Raw genomic sequence first — 11,951 nt, 5'->3', positions numbered from 1 at the left:
ATGAATAAAAACATTCAATTTTATATAGAATATTGCCGTCTTACTTTTCCCAATATTTAGAATATACGAATTGCACTATCTCTTTTTAACTTTTGTTTCTCAAAAAAAGAAAATTTATGGTGTATATGTATGTGCTGTGCATATTCAAACATGTTTATACACATTTCCAATATCTAGTAATACTTCTATAAGAAACAGTTCCAAAACATCAGCAAAATATTAAAAAAAGTAGAGATAAATACGGTTAAAAAGTGGTAGACATTTTGAAATTCCAATTTATAGAAACAAAATACTAAAGAAACACCAACAAAAGAGAATGACAATCACGAGTATATAAAAGAGAGAACAGAAAATATATATAAATAAATAAATAAATAAGAATTTTTATAAAAAGAAATAAGAACACTGTTTGAGCAGTAACGTTACTCAATACTCATTACTCAATACTCCAGTTACTATAAAACACATGGAATTCTCATTTCTTCTACTAATAATGTGAAATACAAAAGTTATATGTAATAAAAAGAGACAAAATTATGAATATTTTGAATATTAGTGTGAAAAGCTCAAATAGAGAGAGAAGAAGGAGAATGCGCAATAAAATTCATATCAGAATTTATCAAATACATTATTAGTTGACACCTAAACATTTCCAATAGAAATGTCTGAACGTGTCTTGTGATTGGTTCAATTCAAGAACATAGAAGGCGTAAATTGGATTTTTTTATTGTATTTATTAGTTTTTCTGGTTTTATTCCATTTATGCTATAATGCAAGTTTTGAGTAATTGGAGAGAAAAGAAAAGAATATAATGGAATCAACAACAATAAAAGGTGAATAAGAAAAAGAAAGAGAGTTTACCAGTGAGATTTTTTCCCAAGCATTATATCGCGTTTCGGTTATTCAGTTGGACGTAGACATTTTTTGCAAATTGATCGTTCCGTTTTTATTGTCGGATATTTTCTTTAAAGAAAAAGAACTTACCGCCGACTAAATAGGAAAATACAAAAAAAAAAAAAAAGAATAAGATACACACATAGTACAGAGTGATTTAAAAAGTTTTAATACTTTTGTTGTAGTTTATAAGAAAATAATTTAAAATATTTGTAAATTATTTTGGAAAATATGAAATAATTGTTTGAAATATTTGCACAATATAATTAAAAGAAATTAATTTATGAAGAAATATGAAAAAAAAATAATGTAAAAATATATCATTAATAATTTCGAAGTGTTTATTAAAACAGTGAACAAATCTATTATTTCAAATCAAAGCAAATTATGGAAAAATATATTGTATAATTGAATTGCTAAAAGAGAATGACAAGGATAAATATTGGTTTAAGTTTAACATGTAATCGAACAACTGAATGAACAGCCAAATGATTTTAAGAAATATTTTTTCGAGTTGCATATTTATGTAACAAAATTCCGTTCGCTGAATATTTTAAATATAATTTTTGAAATGTGATTAAAAATCGACAAAAATACTCTCACATGTTTTTAGAATCTAATAATAAAAGAAATAAAGAAATTCTATTTAAGTGAAAACTGGTTGATCTAAGTGAAGAAAAGAGAAGATCAATCATTATGAAAATTGAACCTAGTGAAATAGCAACATTACATCAATTTCCAACTCATCATCATCATAATTTGCATCACCTTCATAATAATCATCATACAACGTTACAAAGTAATAGCAGTAATAGTAATAATCATCATCATTCCCATCATAATCCTCATAGTCAACACTATCAAATAAATAAAAACGTATCGTCAAACAATAATCAAAATTCGTTATCAATACCGGCCACATCATCGTCTTCGGTAGCGGTGGCTGCAGCAGCAGCAGCAGCCTCAATATTTAATATGGCTAAAACGCCAATGCTGCGATCAAATTTTTCAATAAATGCTATTCTTCCGGAAACTATAGAGGACGAAAACCAGCATCGCCACATTAATAATCGTCGACATGGATCAGCATCATTACATTCACCATCACCGGAAGCACCAGAGTCATGTAATTCACCTATGAGCAGCACCGGTGATTTAGGACATGAAGAGATCTCAGAAATTGAGTCTGATTTAGATGTTACAAGTACATCACCTCCACCACCATCTGACGATATTAGCGAAACAAATAACTGTGATGATTTGAAAGATGCTGATGATAATGAAGATGGTGATGAAAAAGGTAATGATGAAAATGGTGAAAATGATGAAAAAACTACTGATAAGAAGGGTAATGAAAAACCCCCATACAGTTATAACGCTTTGATCATGATGGCGATACGGCAAAGCCCAGAGAAGCGTCTCACTTTAAATGGAATTTATGAGTACATTATGAAAAATTTCCCTTATTATCGAGATAATAAACAAGGATGGCAAAATTCAATCCGACATAATTTAAGCTTAAATAAATGTTTTGTTAAAGTTCCTCGACATTATGATGATCCTGGAAAAGGTAATTATTGGATGTTGGATCCATCTGCAGAAGATGTATTTATTGGTGGTTCAACTGGTAAACTTCGACGAAGGACGACAGCGGCATCTAGATCAAGATTAGCGGCTTTTAAACGCTCATTAATAGGTCCTATGTTTCCCGGCTTAGGATACCCTCAATTGAGTAATTTTTTATATCCCCCAGGTGGTCCACCTGGGTCTGCACCATCATTGTTAGCTAGTATGTATAGCCGATATAATCCATTTGCCCCAAAACCATCTCCATTGCAATTAGGTTTACCGTTCACATCCGCAGCCGGCGCAATAGGTGGGCCAGGAATGGGCGTTGCACCCTCAGCAACACATCCAGCGTTTAGTGCTGCGGCTGGAATGGAACGATTATTAGCAGCTACTGCTCCATCAACACATTCATCACCTTCAGCTGAACTATACCAAAGATTACAGTATCAACAATTATTACAACAGCATGCTGCAGCTGCTGCAGTTGTAGCACATCAGCAAAGGCAACAACAACAACATCAACAACAGCAACAACATGTTTTAACACATTTAACTCAATCAAGCCCAAACTCAAGTAATATTAATAATAGTTTGGAAAATCCTTTAGCAGCAGCAGCGGCTGCAGCTGTAGCCGCAGCACAATCAACAACTTCATCACCTAATTCAATATTTAAGCCAGTTACAGTTGTTTCAAGAAATAGTTGAGAAATAATCCCAGCATATGCTTAACAAAAAGCATATGAATTGAGTAGTTTTTAAAATTAAAATTTTGTATGTATACAATAGAATAATGCGCTTATATGAGGATTAAAATATTTAAATACAAGCAGATTTTTTGTATATATAGAAAAAATGCACAAAAGGCCGTCCTAATAAGAATTTTAAGAAATCGGTATGTACTTCAGCATGATTTTTTGCTTATATTGTTGTTTTAATTGTACTGAGGTGGGATGTGTTTAAAAGAAAAAGCGCATGGTAAAACTGTTAAGCTTTGATTAAAAATACTAGCTTAATAATAGAATAATCTTTTTTTTATTTTAAAATCTACATAAAAATTAAATATTAACCCAATATACTATACTTAGCAAAAGCTTTAAACTATAATTGCTTTGAATCATACAATGTAATTAAGGTAATCAACTTAATTTTGTTGTTACAATCAGTTAAGAGTTAATTTTAGAAACTAATTATTTTTAATTATTCACAATTTTCCAAGTTTCTTCAATTAAAACGTTAATCTAACGACGCATTGCTTTTAATGGTTTTGTAAAATTGTGAGTATGCTTTAATATAAACTAAAATGTTTCTGAAATTTTGCTCAAACGTTTTTCTGAGTTTTGTTTTGTGATTGATATTTAAGAAGTTTTGTAAAAATCGTAAGAATTTTCACACAAATCAAAGATTGCGTTTTACCAAATATAAAAATTTTTGTCAGGAATTCGAATACGAACATCAACTTCTTCCACATCCTTCTCTTTAGCTTGTAAATTGATTTATTAAAAAAAAAACATTATATCGGTTTCATAAACACGTAGACAACTTATTGCAATCCTGTTCTGTAAAAATATTGAGCTTAGCTTGTCTACTTGATGATCTTAATGACACGCATAGTTTTAGTTACAACTCTGAGTAAACACATAATCAACTGTAATTTTCGCTTTATATTGTAATCTTAACGAAATTTAATTTTAAAAATAATTCACTGTTATTTAGAAGATCGAAATATCAATATTTTTAAATGTAAATAATTTTATAAAAATAGGTCCACTGTACATTTATGTATGTATGTATTATTATTTTAATTTTGTAAATATTATATAGTTTAAGTTTTAAATTATTTAATTTCTATTGAAAAACAGAGAAAAAATTTTAGATGTAAAAATTTTAATTAATGTTTCCAAATCCTATAATTTTAGCGATCTTTCTTTTATAATAAATTATTCACAAACTGTACATTATACAACATTACGCATCATAGATAACATTTTTTTTTAATTAAATAAAAAATTATAATAATTTATTTATAAAACATAGTTGTAAAAAAGTTAATTTGTAATTTGAAAATTTTTAGCAGAAAAATTGAGATTTTGTAATGAGCGCAAAAATGTTTTGGGAATTTGATTAAAATGGAAAGAAAATTGAATTTTTTTTAAAAATTGAATCTGCCTAATTCTGAAAATTGTATTTTACTGCTTAAGGATCCATTTAAATCTATATAAGATTCTAAACTTCGGAGTAGTTGGGAGTGGTTAATTAAAACAAACGTTTTTTCACATAGAAGTCCTATCATACAGGAATGAAAACTAAACTACATTTGAATGAAATATGAAAGTTTTATAATATTTATTTTTGAAATAAAAATATGAAATCATCAGACGGAATGAAAATGCTCTCAATTGTAAGTGTTACACACCCAGTTAGTTGTAATGTTATAAATGAAACGCAAAGTTCAAATGAACATCAGCTTTTGAGAATATTGAGTTAAAGCCTTCCTTATCAAAATTCTCTAATAAAAACGAAGCAATAAAAATAAAGTTAAAGTTACTAAATTTAGAATCAATTAAAAAATCCCTATAATTGGAATCCAAAATTACAAATGTAAATAATGGCATTCGTAGCAGGACTAAAATCACATAACATAATAAAAAAGCATAATTTCTTATCTCTACGAATTTCTTAAGTTTTTTCTTTTAGATTTTTACACACACAATACGCTTCTCTTTCTATGTAATCAGACTCCCAAAACTTAATAACTGTAGGTGTTTTATTTAGACAATTAATTTTTAGGCAGTTATGTACAGTAAATATTATTAAAAAATTTTAAACTGTGAAGTGTAAAAAAAAGTTTAAAGCAAAATAATTTCTTTTTGCTTTTTTTTTTTTAGAAAGGACACTAAATATAAATTCTTTGATTTAGAAAAGTTTTTGAAACAAAAATAATTAAAAAATGCACAAAACAATAAAAATAAAAAAAATGAAAAAAAATAAATAAAATGATACTCAAAAAAATTAAAATTTGCTGTTCAAATTTAAAATTTATTTCCAGACTATTTCAGGATCTCTTAAATATTCAAAGCTATAATTTTGAAAAATAACCTAAGACACAATATTGCCTATGTAGGGTTGAGATTTTCGACTTCTACGAACGAAATGAATGCGACTTGAATTAAATTGAATAGTATTTATAATTGCATATATAAAGGCTCTTTAAATAAACATAATGACTCTTAAATTATTATAGAGGCTAACTCTAAATTAGTATGATTGAAACTGAAAGGCGAAAAGAAAGAAATTACTGAAAAAGAGGATATACAATTTACTGCAAAAATTTCATTCAACTCGTTTAACAATACAAAGCAGGAGGTCGTGATTCCGATTAGAGGCTATATGAAATGTATTTAGTTATTAAGTGTGTTCAGACTTTTTTGAATAATTTTATAATTGAAAATTCAAAACTATAGAAATTCGAAAAAACCTATAATAATTATTGTTATAGTAATCAATGATAATTTGTATTCAATTGAAATTCTAATTGGTTGACTTTAAATTGCATGAGGTCTTCCAATTACTATAGACAGGCACTATAATAATTTTATTTTGAAACTAAACGGATTCTGGAAACACTAATGAATTCAGCTTTTTGCATATTTTTAAATGAATTTCCAGTCAACTGTAATAACCTCAAGGTTTCGCGTAGCAGTTATCATTAAATAAATTTCCAAATTAATTTCATTTTGTCAAATCAAAACCAAAATTTTCTACTGCAATTTTTATCTTCACTTATATTGCGATAAGCAAAACAATATTTTAAGATTTTTGACCTAAAAACAAAACCAAAAATTATTTAACAAAATTTTTTCAACGAAAAAAAAAAATTTAAAATATTGCCAATTATAAAATTAAATTCTTTTTTATTTTGTAATAAAAATAAATGTGATGACGATAATAAAAATATTTTTAGTATTTTTATAAAATTAAATAATTTTCTTCATCAATACTTTCTTAACTTAATTTAATTTTATAATTTTTGATTATAAATTTTTCCAAGTGCAATGCATTCAGAAAAATTTGTCATGTTTTTTTCAAATTTCATCAATCTAAATCAAATAAAATAATTTGGATTTTTTATAATTTAACAACAAACTCAACAAGTGGTTCACCCCCTTGCTGATGTATTGACAAAAGAAATCAGACTTTAATATAATAATTTTCGCCTCCGAATGAAATACGAGTACAATGAATTATTCAGATTATTTACCTTATCATTTTTTAACAAAAAAATTAAGTAAAATTAAGTAAATATTTGGTGGTGCATTAGTTGGACATGTTGGCCGAAGAGGAATAATAATTTTTTAAAAAGTCTAGATTGAAATGTAAAATTCAACACACGAGAGTCTGTAATTACAAAAAAAAAGATTAGTTAATAAATTACGTTGCGCTATTGTACAGTAACTGCTGATATTCGTATGTAGTTTTTACTCATAAACTTATTTGAAAAATCAAACATACTCGTATTGACATGGATAAAGTTTTTTTGTGTTAGTCATCACCTAATAGTAATAGCTTCTAATTCTAATAGTAATGGTTTTGATCTTGATGTTAGTATAGGATCCAGGCTTTTCTGTACCTTAAATTCAGACTTTCTAGTAATTCAAATAATGTTTAGCTAAATATTATATTCTAATAAGTTTTTCATAAAAATTAAAGGAATAATTTTGTAACTGCCATACTAATACATTCTTATATCTACTAATTCTACCATTCTCCTTGGTTCTTTCTTTTAGTGTTGCAGCACACCTGTTGCTCTACCTAACTAAGAAATTTCACAATATTTCGGAATTCGGAAAATTATTCTCTATTATCTTCTAAAGTGTTTTTTTAACAGTTTATATTATAAATCGAGCGAGCTATGTATGTTCTTTTTGCTAAACCTATGTTATTCATACATTTATGTACATACGAGTACGCGTTTTTTATATATGTGCGCACGTGAATATTTATGCATACATAATTTAAATAATTTAAATAAAATATAAAAAAAATAAATATATTTTTTTGCTTATAACACAATTTCATTCAAGACCTACAATATTATGATTGTGGGCGCTCATTATTCAATCACACACTAAATTTATTTGTTTATTTCTAAAGTACTCGTCTACAAGAAAGAATTCATCGTGTTTCATTTTTATCAATCAAATATGTATGTTGAAGAACAGACAGAAACCAACAAATTTAAGTAAATTTTTTTATGATCTTTCCTAAGTATTTCGGGGGCAAACATTCTTCAATTACTCATTTTTTTTCCTGTTTTTTAAATAATAAATAAAATTAGTTAAGAATTTTTTTTATTTTTATAGCTTGTTGTTATTAATATTCATTATAAAGAATCGCTCATTGTGATGTCATCGAGCCATACTTTTAGAAAAATAACTACATACTCGTATATGAAAAGGTTGCATTTGATTGTAATTGAAGTTTATTTGTAATTATGGGTAAGAATCGAGTTCGTGCGGAGTCGTGCGATGTTTTCTATTTGATTGTCTCGTCTTACTTAAAATCTAATAAACTCCTAGAAAGAAAAACCAAAAGAAATTTACAATTTAACATTTTTTATTTTGATATTTTGTAAATTCTGGGGGTGCAGTATATTTAAATGTAAATATAAATTGAATTAAAAACTTTCAAAATATGATATAAATGCTATAAATTTAAAGGGGTTGAAACCGTGGAGATTGATAGCGAACTTTCTGTCTATATTTTTAATATGTATTCGCGTAATATTAAGAATTTGTTTGTATGTAGATACTTAAATTGAAGGAAAGTGGAGCGGTAAATAGGTTGCGTGTCTTCGGAAACCGCACAATTGTTAATTTTAATCACTGCTTTAAATTAAAAAAAAAAGTCTTTTATTTAAAAAGCTTTTAAAGAATTTCAAATGAAAAAAAAAATCATAAAAAATTCTTTTTAAATTAGAGCTTGAAATTAAAAAACTTTATGCATTTAAACTTCTCATAGTTGTGAAAACAAGGGGCTATAGTCAAAATACAGGAAAAGTACAACTCATACCGCATGATGTACAATATTTGCGGAATTTATAAATCATGTTCTAACTTTGTGATTATTTTAGATTTATTTGTGGTATACACTTTTTTATTTAAAATAACATTGAATTAAATGAATATTTTATCAACATCAATATCATCATCAATGATCATCTTAATCAACATTTAAATCAATTTTATATTTTTTAAATATATAAAAATTATATTACATACATACATACATACCTACGTATAAGCAGATGAAATGACAAATTCCATATTTATGGACATAAATTCGTGCCTACATACATACATATATGAAATTGAGGTTTTGAATTTTAAAACATGCACATAAAGAGATTTCTTTTAATTTTGAACTATGAAAAAAGCTTGTAATTTTATTATTTCTAAACTCAAGCGGCTCTAGTGCTTTTTTATAAAATGTTTTGACATATTGTAATTTATTTTTAAAATCATGTTAATTTAAATCGTTCACTATATGTATATAAACTAAATAAATGAGAAATTTTTTAAGAAAAAATCATAAATTAAGTTTTATAATGCCACATTCCTAATGTAATTGATAAATTGAAAAAAAATCTGATACGAACGGAATCATATAATATTAGTGTTTTACTCCAAAAATGTAAATTTGATCTATTAGTTTTCTGGGGTTTAAATATGTAAAATCCGTGTCTAATGTTTTGCCAGAAAAAAATTTTGTTTTTCATTTTTTTAAACTTGGAGTTGAAAAGCAAAGGCTCAAGGAAATGTGTTTTGATTTATTGCTTAATATGAGAAAAATATAAATTTTCCTAATTGAAAATTTGGTTCTACTTTAATAATTTGCGATATGCAATGAAATTCGAAAAAAAGGTTTTATGATTTGAGATTTTTTTGCCTAATACAAACGATTTTGCCTCAGTATGGAAATGCATCGATACGTTGATACCTCGCTCTTAAAAGCCTGACAGTTTACAGTTACAACCAGCGGCGCCTGATAAATCATTTCCCCATTCATATAGGGCGTAAAATCGGAAATTTAAGACAGCCAATTATTTAGCCAATTCATAATGTTATTTTGTCTTACAATAAAAAAATTAGAATTGTATGGATAACACGTCTTTGAAACATTGGTAGCACTGTTTTAGTCGGTAGGGAGTTTCGATAGCTTTATTTATTCTCGGTCAACTATAAGATAAAAAAATTAGGAACTATACAAAGAGGTAAAACAGATATCATACTTTTGGTAGCTTTCTTATTTCACAGAACGCGCACAACTCCGCCAGTGTATAATATAGGTCGCATATTTGTAGAAATAAAGATTTGTAGATTATTTTTTTAGTATAATATTAGTATGCTAACTACTGTGTCCTTTTGTAGGCAAGGAATTCAATGAAATTTTGCCTCTTATATTTGAGAATATCGATTTTATTAAAAGCATTTGTAACTTTTTTAGCATGGGGAGTTTAATTTAATTAATCCTGTTATCTAATTTTCTTGTTTTGAGATCGTTATTTATCAGTAGTGTCCTAATCAGCGTAAAATCAAATCCTCGCAGTTTTCCAATTAGCATAAAATGAATAGATGATTTTTGTTTTAAATATTGAGATTTATACATTCAACTATAAGCTATTGCACATTCAAGTTTTGTGAGCTTTTATACTTAATCCGCCTGTAGGTATCAAGCAACATATTTTAATTTAAGAATACTATGGAAAGCTAAGTATATGAAATGCTCAATATTTGCGCTTCCGTAAAAAAAAAGATCCCAGGTGATAAATGAAGTTGTAATTTCCCATTTGCTATTTTTTTCATGTTTCCATTAAGCATTACATTCTTTCCACCCATTTTTATTATCAGAAAATATTCTTTAAATATAATATATACGTATGTGCATATGCTGATATATACTGTATCCTGTTTATCCCTTTTGATTCAAAAACTAAATAAAAAATTAAGAAAATAATAAAATATCAAAATAATTATAGTTAAGTATTTATGAAATAATAACATACTCAATTTCAATGTTTAACTACATCACAGCAGTTTTAGTATGAAAACATATCAAAACAGAATTTTGCAATCTGCTGACTTTATATTGTTGTCTTAGCCTAAAATATAAGTAAATAAATATGTATGTAAGTGGGTTTTTGTGTAAAATATTAAAAAAAAACAGAGTGTAATAGAAAAGAAAAAAATCAAATTATTCAATTGGAAATTTGGTACATCCATTCCCTATTTTGCTACTTAATTCAAAAATTTTGTGTACGTATACGAAACAGTTTGAATTAAAATATTTTGTCTTCAATATATATGCGATTGTGTGCGATTATATACAGTAAATAACAATAATATCCCTTTTTTCCCTTCATATATGTATACAAAATTTTATTTATTTTTTCTTAACATAACCAGTTTTTAAATGAATCTGATATTTTTTTATAATTCCCTTATTACAATTTTGTTATAAGCTGCGAATATAAATAATGATGAGGATATGCTCCTTATTTGTCTGTATGAATGTAATTCTGACATTTTTTAAAGAGACACTCCCATATTTAGCGCATATTTTGCACAATTTCTGATATTACATTACATATACGTACAATAATATGTAATTCATATTATTTATACGAAAGTATGTGTATAAACAGACATGTTACATCTATTTCTGCATATTGCAAAGTTCAAGTTAATATTTACATGTTACGATCAGTTTTGATGTAGAAACAAACTAAATATTTTGTATATGCAATAGTTCCCAATTTGAATTTGTGACTTTACATTTAAAAATTTTCTTTTTTGATTTGTAGTATTTTTGATTTTTATGTTTATACACGTATGAATACATATATAAACATGGAACTAGTGATTCCTGGCATCAAATAGTTAGATTACATTTTAGCGTGAAATTTTTATTAGAGACAAAGAGGAATTGTTTTCTTTTTTTTTATTGTTTCCTGTATATTTAGGTTTTGTGTTTTATTCTGGTTTTCAACTATTTTTCTGCTCGCATAGGTAAAGGAACCATGAAAAAAATTTGAATGGTTGATACATTCAACTTTAGGATAGCTTTGAAACATGAAAATACTGGATGCGATTAAATAGCAGAGGAAGATTAAAATTTGAATACAATTGCATACACTTAGGTGATTTTTCAATTGAATTGTAAACAAAACTTAAAATTTTAGTTTTGGATCAAATGATTTTTTGTTGGGTTACTTGAACCAAAACTAAAGGAAGATAATATAAGATAAGGAAAATTCGGCTGTAGAACAAATGGATGACTAAGGCACTGTGATTAGACCCAAGACTCTTTGTTCTGTACGCTGAAATTATCATCTAAAATATTATTGTAAAACGATAATTAAATTTTTAAATTTAAAACAATGTTTCAATTTTAAACTGGAAGATCAAAATTTTTAAGATTCCTGGTAAAAG

The 11,951-nt window shown here is 26.7% G+C and overlaps 1 protein-coding gene across 1 annotated transcript; it reads left to right on the top strand.

The window, feature by feature from the left end:
* Positions 1-960: 960 nt before the first annotated feature.
* Positions 961-4,316, top strand: LOC129608287 (fork head domain transcription factor slp2). Its single transcript, XM_055519692.1, has one exon. It carries the CDS (start codon positions 1,591-1,593, stop codon positions 3,166-3,168), a length of 1,578 nt encoding a protein of 525 aa, XP_055375667.1. The 5' UTR covers positions 961-1,590; the 3' UTR covers positions 3,169-4,316.
* Positions 4,317-11,951: the final 7,635 nt, after the last annotated feature.

Source organism: Condylostylus longicornis, unplaced genomic scaffold (assembly GCF_029603195.1).
Source record: "Condylostylus longicornis isolate FDR11 unplaced genomic scaffold, ASM2960319v2 ptg000031l, whole genome shotgun sequence".
Classification (NCBI taxonomy): Eukaryota; Metazoa; Arthropoda; class Insecta; order Diptera; family Dolichopodidae; genus Condylostylus; species Condylostylus longicornis.
This window is presented reverse-complemented; position numbering and strand designations above follow the sequence as displayed.